Source organism: Taudactylus pleione, unplaced genomic scaffold, assembly GCF_031769625.1.
Source record: "Taudactylus pleione unplaced genomic scaffold, aTauple2 ptg000188l, whole genome shotgun sequence".
Taxonomy (NCBI): domain Eukaryota; kingdom Metazoa; phylum Chordata; class Amphibia; order Anura; family Myobatrachidae; genus Taudactylus; species Taudactylus pleione.
The window spans coordinates 4,046,845-4,074,597 of NW_028284590.1; the positions used below are offsets into that span (position 1 = coordinate 4,046,845).

Genomic DNA, 27,753 nt, shown 5'->3' on the forward strand with positions numbered 1-27,753 from the left:
TCCCACCTCCAGCTACCCATCTCCTGCACACAGACTCATGCTTCTCCCACCTCCAGCTACCCATCTCCTGCACCCAGGCTCATGCTTCTCTTCCCACCTCCAGCTACCCATCTCCTGCACCCAGGCTCATGCTTCTCCTCCCACCTCCAGCTACCCATCCCCTGCACGCAGACTCATGCTTCTCCTCCCACCTCCAGCTACCCATCTCCTGCACGCAGACTCATGCTTCTCCCACCTCCAGCTACCCATCTCCTGCACCCAGGCTCATGCTTCTCCTCCCACCTCCAGCTACCCATCTCCTGCACCCAGGCTCATGCTTCTCCTCCCACCTCCAGCTACCCATCCCCTGCATGCAGACTCATGCTTCTCCCACCTCCAGCTAACCATCTCCTGCACGCAGACTCATGCTTCTCCTCCAACCTCCAGCTACCCATCTCCTGCACGCAGACTCATGCCTCTCCTCCCACCTCCAGCTACCCATCTCCTGCACCCAGGCTCATGCTTCTCCTCCCACCTCCAGCTACCCATCCCCTGCATGCAGACTCATGCTTCTCCCACCTCCAGCTAACCATCTCCTGCACGCAGACTCATGCCTCTCCTCCCACCTCCAGCTACCCATCTCCTGCACGCAGACTCATGCCTCTCCTCCCACCTCCAGCTACCCATCTCCTGCACGCAGACTCATGCTTCTCCTCCCACCTCCAGCTACCCATCTCCTGCACGCAGACTCATGCTTCTCCTCCAACCTCCAGCTACCCATCTCCTGCACGCAGACTCATGCTTCTCCTCCCACCTCCAGCTACCCATCTCCTGCACGCAGACTCATGCTTCTCCTCCCACCTCCAGCTACCCATCTCCTGCACACAGACTCATGCTTCTCCTCCCACCTCCAGCTACCCATCCCCTGCACGCAGACTCATGCTTCTCCTCCCACCTCCAGCTACCCATCCCCTGCACGCAGACTCATGCTTCTCCCACCTCCAGCTAACCATCTCCTGCACGCAGACTCATGCCTCTCCTCCCACCTCCAGCTACCCATCTCCTGCACGCAGACTCATGCCTCTCCTCCCACCTCCAGCTACCCATCTCCTGCACGCAGACTCATGCTTCTCCTCCCACCTCCAGCTACCCATCCCCTGCACGCAGACTCATGCTTCTCCCACCTCCAGCAACCCATCTCCTGCACGCAGACTCATGCTTCTCCTTCCACCTCCAGCTACCCATCTCCTGCACGCAGACTCATGCTTCTCCTCCCACCTCCAGCTACCCATCTCCTGCACACAGACTCATGCTTCTCCTCCCACCTCCAGCTACCCATCCCCTGCATGCAGACTCATGCTTCTCCCACCTCCAGCTATCCATCTCCTGCACGCAGACTCATGCTTCTCCTTCCACCTCCAGCTACCCATCTCCTGCACGCAGACTCATGCTTCCCTTCCCACCTCCATACACCAACTTCCTTACACCTCCATACACCCATCTCCTGCACCCAGGCTCATGCCTCTCGTCTCACCTCCAGACACCCATGTCCTGCACCCAGACTCAGGCATCTCTCTTGCCTCATCCAGACACCCATCTTCTGAACCTAGACTCATGCCTTTCCTCTCCTCCCACCTCCAGGCACCCATCTCCTCCTGCACCCAGACTCATTCCTCTCATCCCACCTCCTACTCTCACCCTATTATTATCATCCTACATCATTCCCTCTTCACCACTGATATCATCATATATGCTAGTCATTAGGACTCCCACGTGAACATCCCCACAGCAGCTACACCTTTATTCCTGTTGCACTATACAGCACGGCACGTTCTCTTGTCACACCAGCTGCCGTGCCATCTCCCAGCCTCTCTCTCACTTCTGTCTCCTCAAGTTCAGCACAATCATTGGCTCCAATCAGTCACACATCCCAAATATTGTGTTACACATGATCTAGGGCCACATTCCTGATCAATCCAAGACCTGAATAACAGAGGACTCCTCCACACCCACCCGAACTCCTCTCCCACCGTCACCGCTCCTATTACAGTACCGCTGGTGCAATGCTCTGCACCGGGACCTCTCTCCTGCTGCATTGCTCCCCGGAAGCAGCAGCTATGCCAGCGTGCACAACATGTGCCAGCGGTCTGAGTCACTTACAGCCGGTTCACGGCATGTTACTTGTCCCACCGTGTTCCACATTCTAAACCTCTGCCAACCGCCGGTTGAGCCGCTTATCCACCCACTAACACCCATTACCCCAGCATCCATTCAAATCACCTTTATATTCCAGCACAGACTGCAGCCCCCAGTGCTTACAATTGCACTCACAGGAAGGGGGGAGTGCAGAGGAGGGGGGGGGTGCAGACCGAGGCCTGGAACCGTAGATGCAGGTGGAGGGCCGGGCCCAGGGTCGGTCTGGGCCCCATAGCATCCGCAGCCCCCTGCACCTACGCTAGGTACGCCACTGCACACATGCACATATATACAGTAACATATATACATAGTCACATGCATACAGCTACACACATACACATTTATTCACAGTCACACACTAATACACACACATTCATACAGTCACACACTAATACACACCTAGTCACAAATACACACAGTCATACAGAGGACTCTATTTATTAACATTATTTTGACTAAAATAAAGTGAAAAAGGGTGTTTTCACACCCTTTTCACATTATTTTAGTATCACCTATAGTTATTACAGGGCAATTGTCGTAGAATTCGTAAAATTCTACTCCAACCCATAAGTATCACTTATTTTTAGTAAGCAGATCGCATTTCCAATAATTGTAATGGGAAATGTGATCCTACCAAAGTTACTAAAAATAAATTGTAAAAAAATACCGGAGAAAGCCCTGTGATAATAACCCCACCTGGAGGTTATCCAGGGTCTCCCCCAGTTACCGGACTCCTACTCTGCTCTAACGGGGAGAGCAGAGCCGGGAGTCGGTACCAGTAATCAGCTGTGTGGTCTAAACAGACCGCAAGCTAATACACTGCAAAAAAAAAATTAACTTACCTGATTCCAGGGACCGGTGGTCGGGGCTCCGGTGATGACTCGCCTCCAGTCAGCTGGTCTCCCATGCTGCACTCCGGCCCGGTCATCAGGTGATCGGGTCCCAGTGCAGTATGGGATATCAGTTGACCGAAGGTATGGAAGACATCACCGGAGCACCGATGACTGAAGGTAAGTGCTATTGTGCTATTAAGGGAGGGGGTATCGCTGGGGGTGTCGCAGGGGGTCCGCGATCACGGGGGCGGGGCTTAGCGCGGGGGTAGCAGCGGTGGCCGGTCAGCGCATGCGCGGGGCACTAGTCACAGTATTTATTTGCGAAAATATCGTGACTAGAGTGCGGAGGGTAGTCGCAGGGACAGAGCTTTCTCGCAAGCTCTGTCCCTGCAAGGGATTTGTAGTAAATCCCTGTGACATTGCCTGAATTCGCAATGCGAATTCAGTCGGTAATATCACACTACAATCTGCATTACAAATGCGGATTGTTGTAAATAGAGCCCTTAGTCACATACCCACAGCATACATGCAGACAGTTCACTCCCTCCTTCCGGACGGGAGCTGTCGGGCTTTCTCGGCGGGGGACAGGTAGCAGCTAAAAGGGGGCGTGGCCATGCGGTGACGCATATTTTGGGGCGGAGCATGGGGGCGTGACGTCACGATTGTGGCTCCGCCCCCTCTTCACAATGTCGTTATTAATGGCATTGTGCAGCAGGGGGGCGGGGTCACGTTGACGCGTTTCAGCGCGAATCGCGTCACCGGCCCCTCCGCTGCCGGGATTTTTACAGTAAGTGCAGTGGAGGGCGGACGGGTCGCTGGTGCCCGGGAGACTTGCCTGCCTTCCCGGGGGGCCGGGAGCGGCACCCGATTTTCGGGAGGCTCTCGACCGAATCGGGAGGGTAGGCAAGTATGACACACAGCTACACACCTAATACACATACATACAGTTACACAATAATACACACATTCATACAGTCACACACTAATACACACCTATAGTCACAAATTAATACACACACAGTCCACATATAACCATATACAAACACATACATACAGTTACACAAATAAGTACATACATACACACAACATGCATACAGTTACAGAGACACATACATATGCATACACTTATACACACAGATACACACACAGTCACAGACCCCCCCCCTTCCTCTCTATCACCTTACGGTCCGGCAGGGTACAGTATACTCACTGTTGTATGCGCCATCCACTCCTCTCCCCCATGCTGCTGCTGGCCTGGCCTCTGACTGCCGTGTAGCCCCGCCCCCTGTCCTGACTCCACCTCCCTGTTAGCCTCCTTTGAACTGCAATGCACTGTGACTGCAGCTGCACGCTGCGAGAGGGGGCCCTGGGTGATGTGCACTCAACAAGGAGAATAGGAGGCGGAGCAAGAGGTAGGACGTCCGATAGAGCAGAGAGGACCAGCCCCAGCCGACAGCCTGCTCCTGCTATGTATATGCAGAGCACGACTGCGGGCGGCCTTGACCACTAAAATTTTCCCGGCCCGGCCACTGGGCCCCACTACCTGAGGGCCCCACCCTTACCTCTAGGGGTCAGTAACTTGATGGAGCTGGATCATTGATGAACTTGGGTACTTGGTTTGACTATGGAAACTACACCAAGATTAGTCCCCCTGCCAATCAAAGGTGCCCTATTTGTTGCATGTCCTCTCTAATGGTTGGCCAAGTCCCTCTGCGATAGCTGGCCACAGCCCATAAGCTTGGACCCCTACAACTACATTCCCTGGTGGGCCCTTCATGCCCCAGTCCAAAATTGAAGTCACATGAGCGCCAGGACCCTGGAGCAGCTGCAGCCGTCAGGAGCAGGTAAGTCACTGCTGGGCCTCCAGGGATGATATGTCACCATTCTATCATGTTGACATTTCATCAGTGTCGTCACGATGCATGTCAACATTATTCCCTTAAAAATACCTTCTTATTTAACATTTTACAAAAAAAAGAGGTTGTAGTGAGTGGGTCACAGCTAACTTTGCGCTGTAGTGTTGATATATGCGAAAATAACTAACAGTAAGAAGTGTATTATCCCATTAATTATATATTATAATCAAGGATGGCATTTCCTGATATTGACATGCACTGCACGATTTGCGGCGTACACTACAGGCTAATGGCTCTCACTGCAGAGGAATAGAGAGAAGGGAGACAGAGCCGAGTAAGTGTAGTGGTGGGGGGAACGCAATGAGAGACCCCTCGACCAGCACTCACTACAGTAGGTCAAAAATAGTAGTTAAAATATAATACTGAAAGCATACAGCTGGTCACACAGTACAGATGTGTCCACATACATCTATTCTCCGTGCACTGCAAGTCGCGTTACACATAACACATGAGCGCCGTGTGACTCGGTATTGCTGAGTGTCTTTTTGCGCAACTTTTTTCTTAAAATGTGTATTATTCACAAAGTGACGCAAGTAGGACGCACAAGCAGCTTCTGCTGATTAAAATGATATGCGGCATGCCTGTATTCTATGTGCGACTGCGGATGCATATGCATGCAAAGTGCTACGTTACAATGTCAGCGACTTTGACATTGTAACGTAGCATTTCCCATGCAGATAAACCCGCAGCCGCACACAGAATATAGGCATGCCGCATATCATTTTAATCAGCAGAAGCTTTGCCAATAAGACACATTTTCAGGGAAAAGTAGCACGAAAAGGCGCTCGGTGATACCGAGTATTGCCACGGCATGGCGCAACTAGAAGGGCTGTCTAATGAGCAAGGAGGCTAGATGTATGTGGACACCTCTGTATCTAACGTGAACACTAATTTTCCGGCTTTGCTCCAATTTGGTCACACACACACATAAATATTGATGGTTAGGATAATGGCTGAATCATTTGGCTCAATCTGTAATTGCAGTTACAAGCCCGCTGCTAGTTCAGTCTGACCTGTGCACGTATCTGATATGTGGAACAAAAACTGATCTGAACAAATAAAAAACATAGAATTAGCTCTAGACATTCTAGCCATGTGGTTGACTACATCTATGTATATTATTGTATATCTCTGTAAATGATTACGAAAATATGTGTATTTTTCATATATATTTTTCTTCTGTATTTTCGAAATATTATGTTTGATATTTGTAAGTTGATGTGATGCTTAAAAAAAAACAAAAAACATACAATAGAATTATATATACAGTTCAACAGCATTCATTACCTAATCTACATGATTATGGTTGTGCAATAGTGAAAACATTTAAAAAAAAAAAAGTTTTATTATACAATTTGTAGTGCAGAGAGCCCTCTGGTGGACACAACTCTGTACTGCAAGGAAAATATATAAATTCTTTTTTAATTGAATTTTACATTTTATAGATAGATATTTTAATCACTGTTAAATAATAATTGTATCTATTATTTAACATTTGATATTACATATCTAATGCCCTCTCATCAAGAGAAAGTTATCCAACCTATAGAAATAGATACAAAGTTTTGAGATCACCTTTGCCCAATGTTTTTAGACAACTTTTTTACAGGAAAAAAATAGGACAACATTGCCTTATATGAAGATGAAAGAAGAACTATTTGTACGTCTGGATTTTCCCCAGGGTATAAAAAGAGGATTCCGTGTAGGAGACGAAGTAAAAGAGGTAGAGGACATATCCCCCCCCAAAAAAAAATCACTATTCCGCATGGAAATGCCCAAGTAGGGATTATTAACAACTCTGAGAAGGAACTATCCTCGGGCCAGATCTCGGTTCTAGGAAAGGGCCTTAAATTTGCGCCCAATCATCATGTTGATAAATTTTATATTTTTATAGACTTTAATAAATATGTTCGTAATTTGATGGTTTAGAGGCATTTTTTGAAGAATCTAGTACCGAAACTGTCCTATATTCCTGCCAAAATTAAACAATCGTAGCTCCCCCCTCTAAATTTCATCCAGTAGAATCACGCGGAAGTCATATTGATATATTTTTTGATAGTGTTAAAAGATGACTTTAGAAAAGTGAAAATCCCAAAAAATTATTTCAATGGTAAATTGATTCCCTAAGAAAAACAGGCCATTAAACAAATTAAAAAAGATGAAGAACTGACTGTGAAAACAGCAGATAAAGTAGGCTCCATTTTGATACAAAACAAAGGGGCATGTGTAGACAAGGCATATGAAATTTTAAAGGACTCTTCCACTTATGTTAAGTTACATGGGGACCCTGCGGAATTATATCAGGAATAATTGTTTAACCTTCTAGATAAAGCTAAGAAAGGTGGCTTGATTCTTAAGGAAGAATTCAATTATCTTTATGTTAAATCTCCAGTTATTCCTATATTGTACTATATACCAAAAGTTCATAAAGATAAAAAATGTCTGCCTGGAAGGCCCATCACAGCTGGGTTAAATACTCTTTACTTCCCACTTATCACATTATATTGATCTCAAACTACAAACGTATGTTAAAAGAAGTAGGTCCTATCTTAAATTTTCTACTATTGTACTTCAAAAAGTGAAAAACTACACTTGGTCTTCTTCAGATATTTGGCTAACCATAGATGTTCAAGCTTTATACCCTACTATCCCCCACTCTAAGGGTGTAGAGGCTCATGAGAAAATCCTTCTATTGGACCCTGATAAAGCATTGGCTGAAGTAACCTTTATTATAAATAGTATTAAGCTCATTCTTGTACATCATTTTTATAAATTTAATAATATGTTTTATCTTCAACAAGGTACGGCAATGTGGATTAAATTTTCCCCATCATACGCCAATCTCCTAATGAGGGAGTGGTAGAAACATTTTATTTATGGTACTGAATTTGAGAAGGACAATATCAGATTTTACAAAGGGTATATTGATGACCTGTTATTTATTTTGAAAGGTGATGCTATCAGTATTTTCCGATTTCATGGGAATGATTACAATTTAAAATCCACACATAGATTTAGTCCACATATTATTGATTATTTAGATTTGCTTCTTCAAGATAGACATGGAGAGTTGGTATGTACTAGTACTTTCTTCAAAAAAGTGGATGCTAAAAGTTTTATACCATATTCTCATTGTCATCACCCCACATGGAAAAGCAATGTTCTGTATGCACAATTTTTACGTATAAAAAAAATCGTAGCAGATTGGAGGATTACCAAACGCAATCAGTGATCCTTCAGGAAAGATTTATTGAAAGAGAATATAGTCAGAGATCTACAGAAGAAGCTAAGACTAGAGCCTTAACCCGCAATAGGGAAGACATTCTTTTAGATCAAAAATATATCAGGTGTCCCACCTTAGCGCCTGCTCCAAAGAATGATCAATTGATACTTAACTTATATGTATCACGAATGTCTTTGGACTTCTTATCTCCAAATCAAAATGAGGTGTAACCAATGTATGTCGTAATATGTGAAGAAAGACAAAAGAAGAAAAAAAATCTAGTGCAGATTGTCTCACCATAAATTCATAAACTACAAATAGAATATTTTCAAAAATGATCCCGATGCTATATGCAGAATAAATGCTTGTGTGAAAAAAATCCTTAATGTATAACACACATTTATTCAAAGCACAAATTAATATAGGCACATACAATACAATATACAAAAGGAGCTTCTAGATGAATAATGAGCCTCCTTTGAAACATCAATTCACCAAAGTTACAGGTGAAGTTGGCCTCCTACCAGAATCCAGGTAAGTAGATGCATATAATAACTGGGAAGATGTAAAAAACCCGGGTTCAGCCTCAGCTATTTGTCCTCATCTATCCCACACCGGTTCTGGATGGATCCTATGGTCCCTCTTTGCTGCCAACGCGTTTCTACCATTAAGGTCTTTGTCAAGGCAATGAGGGTCTAGTAATGTGGGCCACCTTAAATACCCTTATCAATCAGGAACTGGATTACTGGGAGGAGCCACCTTCTTTACAATATATAATTCGAAACATCAATTCATATATCACAATATATATAATCATTAAAATCCCCTATACTTATATATTTAAGATTCATAAATTATCCATATTGCACCAACCCCGAATTTTTCTTTTTATTACTTAAAAAACGGCATCCATATCACTTCCGGTAAGCGGGTCCACGTGTGTCCCCACGCGTCTCCTTCCGGTGTTTCACGTAAGACACACAGCACTTTGGGATAACTAATTCCTTCCCCAGGTGTCCAATACCAATACAGGTGATGTCCTAACGTTATGTCCTTACGACGGACACAAAGTTCCGTTGCTCTGAGCGTAATGGCCGGAAGTACGCGTCACGCGGCCTTAAGGATTCTGGGATTTGTAGTCAAAAAGTCCCGCCGATCCCGGAAGTCCACGTAACACTGTGTGAGGATGCTTGGGGCTTGTAGTAGAGATGCCTCACTAGTTCTTAGAGTGACATATCGATAACCATGCCTTCCATGTAAATCGATACATTGTCAGTGCTTTAATAACAGCTGAAGTTTATGGTTTAGAAAGTCCATTTATCCCATATTAGCCTATCGGTAAAATATATCTGTGAAATGACACGTACAAAATATATTATATAAAGCAGCCTTATATTATTAAAATGACCACATGTACATAATAAATAGATAATAAAAACTACATATAAATAATGAACTTATAAATAAAACAATTTAATTTAAGAACCATTTAATTTCAAAATCCTTATTGATCCCTCCCGGATGTAGAGTCTTAAGGGAATAGATATAATACATCTCTGCTTTAGCCAACTCATAAGGTAGATTATTGTTTCTCCAATTTACTTTTACTTGTTTTAAAACCCCAAATTCTTTGATATCCCTGATATTCTTGTTATGGATATCTTTAAAATGGGATGATAATGCATGGGTCTCTAGACCCTTTTTAATGTTACGGATATGTTCCGCAAGTCTTATCTTTAGGGGTCTGGATGTTCTACCAATGTAATATTTATTGCAATTACATCCTATATAATATACAACATTTTTTGAGTTGCATGTAGAGAAATCTTCTATTTTTTTCTCTATGCCATTAATCTTTATATTCAAACACTTCCTAACCCCCTTAACTATTTGACACATTATACATGTACCACATCTCTGAAAGCCCTTAGTGGTAATTCTACCACTAGTCCTAGGGGGTGAAAGTGCACTTTTGGTAACCTTATCCTTAATATTTTTTGCTCTTCTATAAATGAATCTTGGTTTATCCGGAAGTAAAGGTTTAAGAACTTGATCTGCTTTCAGGATAGGCCAATGAGTTTTCACGATTCGTTCGATTTGCTTATATTGTGAATTGTAATCTGTGATAAACGCCAACTTAAAACCCTCATTAGAATTTTGGATTTGTGTCCTTTTCTCAGTTAGTAATGTATCTCTTTCGAGATTTATGCATTTTGCCATAGCTGCCCGTACCTTCTCTTTTTTGTACCCACTATGTTCAAATTTTATTATCATATTGTTCGCTTGTTCTTCAAAAATATTATTCTCTGAACAATTCCTCTTTAATCTTCGTAATTGGCTATTAGGAATTGAATCCAGCCAATTTTCATGGTGGCAGCTCTGAGCATCTAAAAAAGTTCCTGAGTCCATGGGTTTTGTATAGTTGCGTGTCAAGATTTTGCCCTCCTGTATATAAATTGTCAAATCTAAAAAATTAATTGTACAATCACTAATGTTAAAAGTTAATTTTATGTTAAAAGTATTCTCATTTAGATAATTACAAAATTCCTCTAATTTTTCTCGACCTCCACTCCAGATAAAAATAATATCATCTATATACCTCACCCATGACACCAGATTCGCCCCATATTTACAATTATTCCACACATATTGTGATTCCCACATGCCCATAAAAATATTGGCGTAACTTGGGGCGAATCTGGTGCCCATGGCTGTCCCAACTTTTTGTAGGTAAAAACTATCCTTAAAGTGAAAGTAGTTATTTTCCAAAATAAAAGCTATCCCTTTTAATAAAAATTCTTTTAAAACTATAGCATATTCACTTTCTTCTAAATATAAGGATACTGCTTCTAAGCCCAATTGATGTTGAATAATGGTGTAAAGTGAACACACATCAGCGGTAATAAGTAAAAAATGTTCCTCCCATTTAATCGTTTTCAATAACTTCAAAATGTCCAGGGTATCTTTAAGATGAGACCTATTTTTTAAAACAAGACTTTGTAAAAAATAATCTATATACTCTGATAGGTTAGCTGTGACCGAATTAACTCCTGACACGATGGGGCGGCCAGGTGGATTATTTAGGTCCTTGTGGATTTTTGGTAGAATGTACAATACCGGTATTACTGGTTCCTCATTAATTATAAACTTTGATTCTATATCTGTTATGGCCAATTTTTCCACATATTCCTTAATTAAATTGGTCAGGTTCGTTAGAATCTTATTTGTAGGGTTTCCTTTTAGTTTTTTATAAGTAGTATTATCCGATAATTGTCTCAACACTTCATTTTCATACTTTATTCGGTCCATCAATACCACCCCTCCCCCCTTATCTGCCGGTTTTACAATTATATTTTTATTTTCCTTCAATTGTTTCAATGCTTCGTTTTCTTTTCTAGTCAGGTTATATTTTATTTTGCTTCTAGGTAGTTCTTCTAAATCCTTTTGAACTAATTGGTTAAAAGTTTCAACAAAATTGCCCCTCATATATGTAGGGCAAAATACCGAACGTGGTCTAAACGTAGTGGAACTCGTAGGTTCCTCAACTATAGTGGGATCCTCATCGGTTTTAAGAGCGAAGAACCTTTTTAATGAAAGTTTACGTATATATTTTTGTAAGTCAACATATACATTAAATTTATTCATATGGCACGTGGGGGCAAATTTTAATCCTTTCTCCAAAAGTGAAACTTCATAAGGATTTAGTACATGTTGGCTGAGATTAAAAATCTTTACTTTACTAATTTTTTCTTCTACCTGTGTGTTACTATTCGAAACGTTATCATCACGTTTTCTTTTTTTCTTTGGATTATGTTTTCTATTGAGGTTAATACCTGCCCTTTTACCTCTATGTGTTTTATTAGTTATCTTTTTCTGAAGTCTTGCCTCTCTCTCTCTAAAAAATGATCACTTCTCATTTTTTTTAAAGGTTGAAATCTGTTTGATATCTGAGGGAAGAACCTTTGATCTAATCTATCAGTTTCCCATCTTTTTCCAGTCCTATAATTGTCTCCTCTGTGTGTTGGTGGACTGTCGTATTTCAATTTTCTATCATCATAATCCCAATGTTCTATTACTGGTTCATTATTATATTGGTTAAAAGTATACTGTCTCTGATTACTACTATAAGTTTTTTTAAATTGGGAGCTTCTATTACTAAGATTTTTTCAAAATATTAAGGATAAGGTTACCAAAAGTGCACTTTCACCCCCTAGGACTAGTGGTAGAATTACCACTAAGGGCTTTCAGAGATGTGGTACATGTATAATGTGTCAAATAGTTAAGGGGGTTAGGAAGTGTTTGAATATAAAGATTAATGGCATAGAGAAAAAAATAGAAGATTTCTCTACATGCAACTCAAAAAATGTTGTATATTATATAGGATGTAATTGCAATAAATATTACATTGGTAGAACATCCAGACCCCTAAAGATAAGACTTGCGGAACATATCCGTAACATTAAAAAGGGTCTAGAGACCCATGCATTATCATCCCATTTTAAAGATATCCATAACAAGAATATCAGGGATATCAAAGAATTTGGGGTTTTAAAACAAGTAAAAGTAAATTGGAGAAACAATAATCTACCTTATGAGTTGGCTAAAGCAGAGATGTATTATATCTATTCCCTTAAGACTCTACATCCGGGAGGGATCAATAAGGATTTTGAAATTAAATGGTTCTTAAATTAAATTGTTTTATTTATAAGTTCATTATTTATATGTAGTTTTTATTATCTATTTATTATGTACATGTGGTCATTTTAATAATATAAGGCTGCTTTGTATAATATATTTTGTACGTGTCATTTCACAGATATATTTTACCGATAGGCTAATATGGGATAAATGGACTTTCTAAACCATAAACTTCAGCTGTTATTAAAGCACTGACAATGTATCGATTTACATGGAAGGCATGGTTATCGATATGTCACTCTAAGAACTAGTGAGGCATCTCTACTACAAGCCCCAAGCATCCTCACACAGTGTTACGTGGACTTCCGGGATCGGCGGGACTTTTTGACTACAAATCCCAGAATCCTTAAGGCCGCGTGACGCGTACTTCCGGCCATTACGCTCAGAGCAACGGAACTTTGTGTCCGTCGTAAGGACATAACGTTAGGACATCACCTGTATTGGTATTGGACACCTGGGGAAGGAATTAGTTATCCCAAAGTGCTGTGTGTCTTACGTGAAACACCGGAAGGAGACGCGTGGGGACACACGTGGACCCGCTTACCGGAAGTGATATGGATGCCGTTTTTTAAGTAATAAAAAGAAAAATTCGGGGTTGGTGCAATATGGATAATTTATGAATCTTAAATATATAAGTATAGGGGATTTTAATGATTATATATATTGTGATATATGAATTGATGTTTCGAATTATATATTGTAAAGAAGGTGGCTCCTCCCAGTAATCCAGTTCCTGATTGATAAGGGTATTTAAGGTGGCCCACATTACTAGACCCTCATTGCCTTGACAAAGACCTTAATGGTAGAAACGCGTTGGCAGCAAAGAGGGACCATAGGATCCATCCAGAACCGGTGTGGGATAGATGAGGACAAATAGCTGAGGCTGAACCCGGGTTTTTTACATCTTCCCAGTTATTATATGCATCTACTTACCTGGATTCTGGTAGGAGGCCAACTTCACCTGTAACTTTGGTGAATTGATGTTTCAAAGGAGGCTCATTATTCATCTAGAAGCTCCTTTTGTATATTGTATTGTATGTGCCTATATTAATTTGTGCTTTGAATAAATGTGTGTTATACATTAAGGATTTTTTTCACACAAGCATTTATTCTGCATATAGCATCGGGATCATTTTTGAAAATATTCTATTTGTAGTTTATGAATTTATGGTGAGACAATCTGCACTAGATTTTTTTTTCTTCTTTTGTCTTTCTTCACATATTACGACATACATTGGTTACACCTCATTTTGATTTGGAGATAAGAAGTCCAAAGACATTCGTGATACATATAAGTTAAGTATCAATTGATCATTCTTTGGAGCAGGCGCTAAGGTGGGACACCTGATATATTTTTGTGTAAGCTTTATTATTGGAGGAGTTAGATACCTCCCCCTTAGGAGATCTCACCTAAGCAGCCAGCTTGGCGCAAACATACAAATACCATTCCATTTGTGTATTCTTTTAGATCAAATAAGACCTAAAGAGGAAAAGAAATGGCAATGTAGACTGTTCATCACTCAGTATAATAGGGAGAATGTGATTATCAGAAAGATAATGGAACGTCAGTGGGGGGGGGGGATCTTCTTAAGAGATCTCTACTTTAGGACCTCATCTTCCTAATAAATCGCATTTGTTTTTTAGAAAGGCTAAGAATTTCAAAAACATTCTTGCTCTGAGTAGATTTCTACCTGCCAAACCTAGAGTAGAGTAGAAGGATCATTTTCTCTCTAGAAGGAAAGGTTGCTTTTCTTGCAACTGTTCAATCTGTTCTAAGTTTATGGAAAAGTAGTCCTTCTGTTGGAAAGGGGAAGATGGTACCCTGTATACCCTGAACCAAATAGTAACATGCAACACTGATTATGTTGTTTACAAAATTGGCTGTAGCTGTGGTTTGTCTTTTATGTGGGCAACATTAAGCGACAGGCCAATGTACGATTCTGGGAGCTTTTCCGTAATATTAAAAATAAGATTTGCACTCACAGTTTGCCGAGACATTTCTTGGAAATACATAAATCAGAGGCAAATGATTTTTCTTTCACCATTTTAGAACATGGTAATGGAAATCCAAGAGGTGGCAGTAGAGAGCTTTTGCTTTCCAAACGAGAATCATACTGGATCTATACATTAAATACCCTCTGTCCTAAAGGGTTAAATGAGGGTATTGATATTGTTTCCTTTCTCTAACCATTATTGGCACAATTTTTACATAGGGGGAGTATCGTCTGCCATGCTTAGTTGTGTATTACATTTATATAGGGCACAACATTGTATTTCCATTTCTGTATAATGCTACTTATTGTGTACAATCTTTTTTCGCTGTTAAGATGTAAAATAATATATTTATAAATGTTGTGTATTGTATCTATGTATGGTCAACAATGTATACTTTGATCTTTATACACTATATACAGATATGCCCAGCTATATCCTTGCCTCAAGCATGGCAAATCACGCCACGCTTGGTGCAATCGCAGTGCACACGATAGCATACCATTGCACATGCAGGCGCGGGGAATCATATAGCGAAATGCGTGCACACGTGTGTGGCGCAATCAGCCACAATGTAACTGGGCGCATCTGTATGTCCATCTCTGTTTAATATCTATCATTATAGATGTTTAGTGTTGTATTTATATATGGTACTACATTGTATATTTCTATTCTTACATATTGTATACTTTTATCATTGTATAACATTCATGTGGTTATTAAGATGTAAACTACATTAAATATTTGCAATTGTAATGTTAGAATTGTTATAAAGAATCTCATACATGGGTTAATTTAGCACATTTACATTTGAATTATAGATGTTAGATGTTTTCCTATCTGATGGAAAGCAAATTAAATATGCATTCCATTACTCTTTAAACTCTAATAGTGGCTGTAGAAACGTTAGCCGGTGAAGCTCAAATCAGTTATGCGCTCCACTGCTATGGAAAGGTTAAAGCATGGCCGCTGGACCGCATGTTATGGTCCAGAGGAACACAGGAGCTCATTCAGACCTGCTCGCTAGTTGCGTTCGCTCGCTCTCAGCGTATGCAGATCCTGCGCTCGCCCACCAAGGCAGGCGATCACACGGCAAGGCATTAGCACGCCCACTATGTCTTGGCATGCGATCACTTTGTGTATGCAGACGCCTACCAGCCATTCATAAGACGCCCACTTGCGCACGTCATCTCCTGGAAGTGCTTGAAACCATTGGTACATCGTGCACCATTGGACGCGATCGCAGCGCTTGAGGTTGACTATACCCTGCCGCAAGCACTGCGATCACTTCAGTGTAAAATACAAGCAGGTGATGTGTACTATGACGCTGCCTGTTAATTATGCACGCCTCTGAAACGGCGTTAAGATGATCAGACATGGCTGCGTTCGCACCTCCACTCCCCCGTTTCTAGTGGCCTGCCCCTGTTACCACCCACAAACAGCTTGACCTGTCACTCATGCAGCTGGGCTGTCTATGCTGGACGAGCGAACGCTTCCCGATCTTTTGCAGTGGTTCACCCACGCGCACTGCGTTGCATATTCATGCACACAATGCGAACCATCGGCAGCTACGAGTGAACGCTTCTTAGCGTCCGGGTCTGAATCAACTCCACAGACCGGGAGTACGTTCTACCGAGCTACTACTGTAGGATGGTCTCATTAGAATTGAATGGTCCAATGTGGCCTCTGGAACGCACCCAGCTGTCCAGTGGAACCCAAACCGGAAGTGTGTTCAACCGTGTCACCTCTTTAGAATAGTCTTATTGAAATTAAATGGTCCTATATGGCGCTGGAACTCACAAAGCGGAAGTGCACCCCACCGGGTCCCAGCAAAAATATGGTGTATTGAATTGGCGTAAAACGGTGCAGTTACTTAAATTTAAGCTTTCACATCGCTTTTTTCATTTCCCAGCATTATCTAATCAATGATAAAGTCACTATATGTTTGCTATTGGAAAACTAACGTTCTGTTCTTTATATTCACAATTATCAATACGTTTTTTGGATGAATTAGCCCTGGATTGAGGGAGGAAGTTATGTAAGAGGTGGGTATAAGAAGGGTTATAGCCCACACCCACAATAACGCTCCCGGTGGGAGGACCAGGTTAACCTTGGATAACAGATTTTTTATTGTAAATTGAATTGATGTAATATATAACAATTTCAGCAATATATATGCATTTTTATCTGTTTATTTTGTTACTTAAGCCCCTGGATATACTTTAATATGCTATGTATATGATGAAAATCTTTATAATATGTAGTAAAAAGATTGTTATGTGCTAATTGGACTTACTATTAATCATTCTAGTGGTGAGAACTCCCCTTGCTATATAAATAACATTGAATATATAATAGGTTTTTAAATAGCCCTGACTGTAAAATAGTCATTTGGTTAGAAAAAAATAGATATAATCTGTCAAGCCATTTTTTTCCATAAATGATTGGCTAGGATTAAAGAATATTTTTTTATTCTGAGTAATTACCACCTGGATACAATTGGTTACTTCTAATTGGTACGTACAGTACATGGTGTGCTTACCCTTTATGTGTAACTTTGTAAATGAAAAGTGTACATTCTAAAGGAAAAGCAGGTTTTTCCATAATTGTAATCTGGGGCTTTTTGCTTCTGTTTAGTTTGCCATCAGTATTGTTTTTGTTCTGGATTGGATCCTAGAAATTTTAGAATATTGTGAATCTACTTTTATCTAATGGTATGTATCCATTTGATAATTACGGTGCAGAGTATTTTTAATAGTAAGCTTGTTCCCCGCTCAATAAATATTTTCTTCACCCAGTTATAAAGTATTTTCACCTGAAGAAGTTCCTTTGGACGAAACGCATAGGGAATTTTGGCGGAAGGGGTCCGCCATCTTGGAACTCACGCCCGTAAGGGTGGTGTCAGGAAATACCATCTCCCTCTCTGTAATTTTGGGATACTTTGTCATCTTTTTACTATTGTAAGCAAATCTTAAACAATTATGTTTTGTTTTTATACTGAATAAAAATATTGTTCTTTTATTAATAAATATGGCATTGTTTCTTGGGTGAACTTCTGGTGAGAGGGTATATCCTACAGGAAAAGCATTTGGACTTCAAGCCTTTCAGAACTACTATCATCAGAATTCAAGTCATCAAAGATCACTGCTAAAGGAAACACACATCCTAAGTGCACAATTGATATCGCTTTATGATATAGACATATACCATCGTTCGGTATGCCGGACGTCAGGCTCTTGGCGTAGGGATAATGATAGGCGTCGGGATGTCGACGCCTATCATTAGTCCCCTGTCGGGATTGGACAGTCGGGAAGCTGGCGGTCGGAATTTCGACCGTCGGCTTCCTACCTACATACCCAGCTTAGTGCAGACAGACATGGACACCCAGTTTTCTCAAGATATCAGTTTTCCATCCAAGTGGGAGCAGAAACATATTAGTAAATTGCTTTGTTTGTGATTATTATTCTAATTATTATTATTAAGAATGTTTCCATGACTAATAGGGCATTCTAGGAAGGGGGGGAGCATAATTGCCACTAGCCTTTATTCATTATTTTCCATTTGTATTTGTCAAATGTATTTATCAACAAATGAATACCAAATAGTAGTATTACCTGTTAAATGTAATAGAACTCTATAAATATAAGGAATACAAATATTGGTAATTTGCATGGATATGCTGCCCCCTCCAGGATTTCACATTCACCACAACATAATGATCTGCCTAATACCATAAGTATAAAATATACAAGTTGTATATGTGAAATGATAACTTTACTGAGGTTAGAACTAGGGATGTGCGCCGGACCATTTTTGCCGGATTTGGATTTGATTCTGATTCGTTGTCCGGTTTTGGATTTGGATTTGCCAAACTGCGGTGACTGGCTTTGGATTTGGATTTTTGTACAAAAATTGACAAAAAAAGCTAAAATCACATAAATTGGTCTTTTTTTTCTTCCTAGAGTATTATTAACCTCAATAACATTAATTTCCTATCAATTTAGACCATATCACAGCTTATAATATTGTTTTCAACATTATTGGCCAAAGGTTGCAGTGAGCTGACTGGTTACTAAGCAACAAAGCAGCAGCACAACGACACAGACACCACAGTATAAAGCACATCTATGACACATTGCCACACAGCAGTGGCAGAAATGAAAAGTAGTGCACCCACCCAGTGGGTACGGCCAGCAGAGTCACAGTACTTGTTTACATAGTGGGCTACGGCCCTAGGAGTCACAGTGCACAATCTTATTCGCATTACACCGCACATAGGGCCTGATTCACATTACACCATAAAGTAGTGTCTCTTATTTATGTTACGACACACAGTAGTGCCCCTTTTACACAATGCCCACAGTAGTGCCCCTTTTACACAATGCCCACAGTAGTGCCCCTTTTACACAATGCCCACAGTAGCGGTGTCCCCTACACAATGCCCCCAGCAGTGGTGCCCCCTATGCAGTCCCCTTAGTAGTAGGGTCCCCTATGCAGTGCCCCCAGTAGAATGCCCCCCAGTAGTAGGCCCCCCATTAGCATGCCACCCAGTAGTATGCCCCCATTAGCATGCCACCCAGTAGTATGCCCCCCCAGTAGTATAGCCCCCCCAGTAGTATGCCCCCCCCAGTAGTAGGCTGCCCCAGTATCAGGCCCCCCCAGTAGTAGGCTGCCCCAGTATTAGCCCCCCCTGTAGTAGTAAGCCCCCCCCCAGTAGTACTAAGCCCCCCCAGTAGTATGCCCCCCCCAGTATGGCCCCCCCAGTAGTATGGCCCCTCAGTAGTATGGCCCCCCAGTAGCAGACCCCCCAGTAGCAGACCACCCCCCAGTAGTAAGCCCCCCCCAGTAGTATGGCCCCTCAGTAGTATGGACCCCCAGTAGCAGACCCCCCCCAGTAGTATAGCCCCCTCCAGTAGTATAGCCACCCCCAGTAGCAGACCCCCCCAGTAGTATAGCCCCCCCAGTATTATGAACCTTCAGTAGCAGACCCCCCCCCAGTAGCGCCCCCGGCCCTTGCACAAGTAAAAACAACAAAACAAAAAAACTTACCTGTATCCCCGCTCCCGCGCCATCCGCTCTGCTGTCACACGCTGAGGAGGGAGCCGGAAGACGGAGCTCATGTGTGAGCTCCAGCCAGCTACCTCCGTGCAGCAGCCAATGAGAGTCTGTGTGACTCTCACTGGCTGCTGTAACAAACACACAGCTGCCGCTGGCGGCTGTGTGTTTGTATCTGTGTAGGGCAGAGCGCTATCACAGCGCTCTGCCCTACACAATAGGAGCCCTGATGTCGGATTCTCTAGTGAGAATCCGACATCAGGCGGCCACCGTTCGGCCCCGAACGGGGATCCGAGTCAGGCGGGGAACACCCGAACAGGGTTCGGGTGGACTCGGATCCCCAATGTTCGGAGCGGTTCGGATTCCACAGAATCCGAACTGCTCATCTCTAGTTAGAACAATGGCTGGGGTGTCTGTGCAGGGGCGCACTTAGGCCCTGATTCAGAGCCGGACGCTCTGACAGAGCGCTCGCTCTGAACCATCGCGACCATCGGGCTTGCGACGAGACCCTTGTGGCAGGGTCTCGTGGCCACAAGCCCCAGAGAGCTTTCGGCTCAAACAGAGCCGAAAGCTCTCCCACTGACATCACTTGTGATGTCAGTGGTGCCGCCCCCAAATGGTAGGCGTGCCCACGCCTCCGTCTGGGCAGCCACACACCCCCGACCCGCCCACCAAAGGGGGCGTGCTGTCACTCAACATCGACAGCACGCTCCCTTTGGTGCGAGACCCGGAGCGACGGATTGCCCGTCACTATCCGGGTCTCGCGCATGCGCACGACGGAGCCGGCTCCGTTGTGAGCATGTGCTCTGGGCCACCATCGACCCAGTTGCGAGCGCTCAGCGCTTGCGACCGGGTCTGAATAAGGCCCTTAGGATCTGATTCTGATTTGGACACAGAGGTGATGTCGGACACAGTGGAGCGATGTTTTTCGTATGGGCATCTGAGTCGCACCGCGGATGCATTCTGATTTTACAGAGTTGCAGTACAGAGTTGCACACGCGGTATCAGAAATGTAAGCCGCGTTCCTGGCCGGTGACTGTGTGGTAACGCACAGATACGCACAGAAACATTGCGTTTTATGGGAGTGTCGTAGGGATGTTGCGGAAGTGTCACTGGAAGAGGAAGGGTACAAAGCCACTGAACCGGTCTCATAGGGGGCCATGCTCAGAGGGAGCTACTGCACCAGCCATAGGATTGGTGCAAGTATCGATGGTATGACCGGTTATGCATCTAAAGACGCATCAGGTATTATAACATCGTCTACAGGCGCTGACAGTCGGCGTCTCAGTCCCTGCACATTTGGACGCAGGCACTTCGGCTGCTAAAACTCTGATTTATAATCATCACCAAAGGGAGGTTTCCTGTTGCCCAGAAATCCGTAACACTGAAATCACAACATTTCTTTGGTTTAGAATGAGGAAACAACTATGCGGAACATCCCAGTTAGTGCCTACAATTTAAAAAAACACTAAAATGTAACAAAACTACAAAAAAAAAATTCAGAATAATAATAAAAATGAAGTTATTACTGGAAACCCAAATGCCTATTACATAACCATACCTTTGTATTTTACACTGCAATTACTCACCAGTGAGCATTGATGCCCCTTAACAATCAGGCAATGGGAAATTCTCTGCGGTGGAGCACTGGCACACACTCTGCTTGATGCAGCTTTTGGAATAGAGTAAGATATAGCAAGTAACTCTGAACCTGGACAAACCATATTGCAATGCAAGGAGTGCAAATCACACTTGCCTACTCTGCTGCCCCCTCCTCCGACGGGGCAGCCAGGTTGGCAGAGAGGGGACAGGATGGTCCAGAAAGTGGGTGGTTCAGGAGGCGTGGCTGCACATTTGCATCATCGTGGCGGGTTAAGGGGGTGCTGGTGCCGGGATCCCGACCTGTAGGGATTTCGGCGCCGGTATTTAGACCATTGGCATCCCGCACACCGGGATGCCGACTACATCCCTTTGCATGTAACAATACCAAGTTGTGCTTAAAATTTGAAATGCTAAATTCTAAGCAACTAGAAAAACGGCATTCAGAGTCAGTCTAGTTATATTTATGAGTGGAAAAATATTTAGTGGTAACACTGGACATTATCTTATTATCATTAGATTTTAGTAAGTACTACATAATTGTATACTACAGTTAAATGTATCATTTCCTCTAAACTGCACAATCCTATCTAAGTGCTGTGGTTATTATTATAATGGATTTAGTTACGTTAAATATTGATAATCTTGCATTGAACTCATACAGCATTGTGTCTAATACTTAGAAGTATTACATTTTACTATACACCTATTGTGTTTTGTTTTTGTTTTTTTAAGTGCTCCAGGAAGTGGTCCCATGTTCAAATCAACAACGGTGACTGTTCATGATCACGTCCACGGAAGTCTTCAAAGCACTATTGTCCACTCTGCAGAGAGAGATAACCCACAACTTACGTCCCTCACCAAACGCGCAAACATGGCATCTATCCTCTTGTCGAGTTCCGAGAGCTCACCAACTGATAACCAAAACCATCATAAGCACATTCAAAAAGACAACACACATAAAATAAATTTCTCCTTTGCATTTCCTAAAAAGACCCCAATCAAACTTGAAGCATCGGCCGCGGTTTTCTACGAGTTCAACGAAGACATTTCGTGTGGTCATGGCCTAGAAAAGAGAAGTGGATTTGTGCCTGGGTCATTTGGTGTTCAGTCATCTTTGCCATCCTACCTAAACGGTGATGAGACATCTATAACAGCGTCTGCAGAGCAGCCGCCTAGGAGATATCCTCAGCAACCAAATCAGAGACAATCGCCGGAAAGTGAGATGACGTCTATGTTATCCTCTGATGTTTGTCAGTTAGAAGTGCCTTTAGACTGCGATGTTCAAACACAACCTTCAAACTCAGATACATTCATTGATTTGGAGCAAACTGTGGATGAACATCAAGTTGATGATGTGGAACCTGCAGTTGGATACCAAATGTTGGATACGGATCTCGTGGAAACAACAAGTAGTGATATTCATGTTGACCAAGCAATACTAGACTGTGATGATCCAGGAAGTAAATCTAATGAAAGTCCAACAGACAATGTATCAGGCATCCTTTTATCATCATCAGATGATGATGAAAGATTAACGCAAAAGAATGAGATGCCACATAAGAGCCCAAATGAGGCCTTCCATCCCGTGCAAAGCAGAGATGGCTCAAAAGTTCTTCAATGGCCTACTGAAATGCTGAGGTACACCTACACGCAACCGTCAGTATCCTACAGCTGCAACCCTTTACATTTTGACTTTCGGTCAGCCAAAACAATGGTCCATAAAACTCAACAGTTTTCCCAGGGCTTCAATTTGCCAAACCAGTCTACAGAAAATTGTCCAAAAACATTCGGCAATGCCAAACATAGATTGAATTGTGACTCTGCTGTTACCGAGATCAGTCATGATGCAATACACTCATGTCCCAATATGACAAATACTCCAGGCAATCTGAAATGTTACAGTGTAATCTGCAGAATTAAGGAAGATCAAAGGCACAACATTTCAAGGTACCATATGGACGATGATTACAAATGTGAAAAGAGAAAAAGTCGCAGAAAATCTTGTGGTACAAAGCAAAAAGGAAGTAGGCAAAGGAAATGCAAATATAAATTACAAGTAAGCAGAGGGCCCAGAAGTGGACAAAGGCAAAATTATTCTATACATGGAGATACTCAAGTTGTCGCGAAAAATTTAGAACAACATGTTAGATCAAAAGACTTATTTTGCTCATTAAAAAATTTTACATTTTCCCATCAACTGCCACATGCTGGGACTCGGCATGCAGAAAGAGAATTGATAAGAAGACCAACGCTGGAGATCAAACGGGAATGTGCGGTTTGGAACATAGATCATGAAAGAGGGTTCGCCACTCAAATAGAAAATGAACACAGCAAGAACACAGGGTCTTTTAACTACCAATCAAAACTCTTACAACTAAATCATTGCTCTCAAAACATAGCTTATTCTAAAACAATTTGCAGCTGGAGTTCTGACAAAACAGGCTCTAATGACAAACATGAAAAAATCTTAAACCATAGTTGTACTTTCAAAAGAACACATCGATCTGTCGTTGATGAAATAGAGTTGGCCTTTAAGAGACCTCGGCTCTGTAAATCTGTATCATCTTCCCAACTGGTTGTTTTCCCAGAACAAAACTTTTCCCCTGTGTGTGAGCCCATTAGAGTAACAGACACTCAACCAGTTAGCGAAAGGAAAGGTAACAATGTAAGCAAAAACATGCACTGCAAACTACCCAAGAATAAATCTACTTCCTTAGAAACAGTGGATTGTCTGTCTCGGAACTACTACGAGCTAGATAAAGAGTCTCTAAAAACAAAAGATTTTCTTGAGAAAATAGTAAAGCTAAAGCAAGTCGTGGAAAACAAATTAGACCAATTATGTAAGAGTTTGCTGGATTTAAAGCATGAAAATCAAACTCCATTTTGTTCCGCTGTGAAAAGCATCACTCGTGCAGCGGACACAGGCAGTTCCCTTACGGTAACAGACTGTGAACAAACGGAATCCCTCCTGCCATGTGACCCTGAGCCACCACAACAATACAGAAGTCATTCAGCGTCGCCGTCGAGACAAGCTTACAATGAGCAAAAGAAAAATTCTGTGCAAGTTCATTCACAGGCTAGAGAAAGCCAGACATTGCCAGCAGAAGGACTACATGTACACGCCAAAACTTATATAACTGAGCAGCTGTTTTCCCATGTAGCCCATCCTTGCCAACAAGCTCATCTTCCAGAGACATACTCTACGAAACTTCAACATCATCAAAATGCTGGGTATGGGCCAATGCCTCAGCCTAATGTACTTCCCAGGTTTAAATTAATAATTCCAACAGGAACATTCCACACTGGTGTTACAGTGTATCCTGTACCATTAGAACCACAATTCTGTTCTGCCTCTATATCTACCGTGCAGAACAGAGTACCTCAGCAACTAGCGGCTCCCTTTCTGGCTGCTTCTGTCGATAGAGTCACATTTGTTGGTCCTCAACGACTGTTTTTGTGTCCACAAACACAAAGCATTTCACGAACTCCATTCTATCAAATAACAATGGAACCAGGCCTGTGTACGAGAGATACATTTGCCTCTTCCCCACAAGTACCAATGGTGGCAAATTCTGTCCTCTGCCATATCCCTGTGCCTATTCCGCATGTTTCCCATGCAACAATTTTTACACCTATACACTCACAGCTGCCGTCAGTTATACCTCTGCATTCTCGATTCTGAAGTAAACTGCATCCCCCCCATGCTAAATAAATGAGCATCATTCCAAAAACATTGGTCAACTACAAACCTTCTAAAGAGGACCAGAGGAGAAGTTGCTGAAAGTAACCAATCAGCTTGTAGCTATCATTCATCAAGTACGTCTTGTAAAATGAGAGCTAGAAAGTCATAGGCTGCTATGAGGAACGTCTCTGTCTGTCCTCTTTAAAGGTTTGATACATCTCCCCCTAATTATTCTTGATTACTAAAAGAAATGGACCTGGCAAGTGCCAATCCCCTGTAAGTGAAGTCCCAATGACAATACCATATACTAAAGTAAGGAGGAAAATGACTCAACTTTGCCAAGGCTACAAACTACTGTACAGCAGCACAATAGACGTAATCTATGCAATGTATGTTACTGGGCAAATGTTATGCTGTAATCAGTAGTAACCAACTAGAGTCTACATGTACTGTATTTTGTTTAGTACAAACTTGACTGCAATAGGTGATAGCACATTTTTTGCAGTTTCCTGTGCCCTAGTTTTCATAAATGTCCCCCAATGTGTTCTCTGTTCCTTCGTTACTTTACAAAACAAATTACCGATTTCACATAGTTTCCCACGTGAGCTCAAGTTTCCGTGAAGAGCCTTGTATAGTGTTACATTAATGTTTATGTCCAGAACTCAATTAGACATCATGTCCAGTTACTCTGTGTCAGATCCTTAGCTAAGTACTACTAACCTAAAAAAGAACATCATTTAAAATTCTTGTTTTTAGATTTTTTGGCACAACCACATTGTTCCCACGTCCATGAGTTCCCAGTTCACAGCTCACCTTTGATCTGCTCTCCAGGAAATGATAACATTTTGAATGAATACAGGAAGAAGAGAAAATCTATCCAAAACGCTGGGGGCTCTTCTTTAATTAAAGTGTCTTTAGTGTGTAACATCACAGTTGATTGTTATCTTTTATATTTGGGTGCAATAAATTATGATCCAAAATTAAAACTTGCCGTTTAGGGCAGAGGTCTCCAAACTCTATCCTCAATGCACCCCAACAGTCCAGGTTTTAAGGATATCCATGCCTGACCACAGGTGACTTAATTAGTACCTCAGTTAATTTGATTTAACCATCTATGCTCAACCATGGATATCTCTGAAATCTGAACTGTTGTGGTGCCTTGAGGCCTGCGTTTGGGAACCTCTGGTTTATGGTACAGTACATGACACTTGTGTTCTGTACTTGCTCAAACCATAGTTGCCATTGATTGGATTTTAAAGTGTATTTCCACCTTTTAGCTTGACAAAATGACCAACAATCTTCTTGTTAGCCCTTATCTGGACTGTGGAGGGCTTAAAATACTATCAGTCTTATTCTTCGTGCTGTAGGGGACCTTAATGATTTTGGGTCCCCCAAAAATAAGACCCAATTTGAAGTAGTCATGGAAACCGAGCCCTATGTCAGCCTTGCCTGCTATTCTAATCATCGCATCTTTTGGGGCATCAATACAATACAATAAGGGTTAAGCAATGTATTCACAGCAGGGTTGGGGAGGGGGACAACAGGGCACTGTTTGCAGTCTATCTCAGCAATACAGAAGGTAAGGTGTAGTAATGAAGATGATCTGAAGTTTGTAGGTTTGTCTATCCAAATGATGAATCTATAGTGTACTTTCAATATCCTAGACTTGGTACTCTACATACTTCTTTGTAAATATTAAACATGGGTCTATAACGATTTGGTTGTTGTTAGGTTTCATAGATTCAATGCATTTTTTTTACGTGCAGTTATATGAAGTTTCTAGATGAGGGTGATACGGATGGCATACACTCAAAATATATCAATAATAGAAAAACAATAATTTATAGAAAATTATACTTATTTTACAAACATACGCCTTTCATTTTATTAAGAAATGTGCACTTATTTTATGCTTGGATATTTGCACTGCATTTGTACCATGTTTTTATGAAATTGTTAAATTACTGTTGAATCATTTTGCAAAACACTTTTGCTCATTTACTAACATTGCACTCAGGTGCAAAATTGCACCGAATCGCCATAACCAATGCGCAGTTGGCTTATCTGTCTAGCAAGTTAGACAATGGAACAGCATATGTGGTTGGTCGCAAATTTTGTAGCTAACTGCAGTATTAGCAAACGAGCCCCATTGTGTATTAAAATATGACAACAAATAAATACATTTAATTTATATCATGTTAATGTCGCTTTATTTCTATTATTTATTTATTTTATTTACTACCAGTTATTTATATAGCGCACACATATTCCGCAGCGCTTTACAGAGAATATGTGCCCATTCACATCAGTCCCTGCCCCAGTGGAGCTTACACTCTATATTCCCTACCACATTCTCACACACATACACACCAGGGTTAATTATTGTTGGGAGCCAATTAACCTACCAGTATATATTTAGGAGTGTAGGAGGAAACCGGAGTACCCGGAGGAAACCCACGTAAGCACAGGGAGAATATACAAACACCACACAGTTAGGGACATAGGGCCTTATTCAGACCCGGTCGCAAGTGCTGAGCGCTCGCAACCGGGTCGATGTTTGCCCACTGGGCAAGCGCA

At 42.0% G+C, this 27,753-nt stretch overlaps 1 protein-coding gene across 1 annotated transcript in view; it reads left to right on the forward strand.

Moving 5' to 3' along the window:
- Window positions 1-27,367, forward strand: part of ZNF804A (zinc finger protein 804A) — a 249,640-nt gene extending 222,273 nt beyond the window's left edge. Inside the window, exon 5 of the mRNA XM_088476427.1 lies at window positions 22,227-27,367. Coding sequence (XP_088332553.1) covers window positions 22,227-25,176 — 2,950 coding nt within the window. The 3' untranslated portion in view covers window positions 25,177-27,367. The remainder of the gene's footprint in view (window positions 1-22,226) is intronic.
- Window positions 27,368-27,753: the final 386 nt, after the last annotated feature.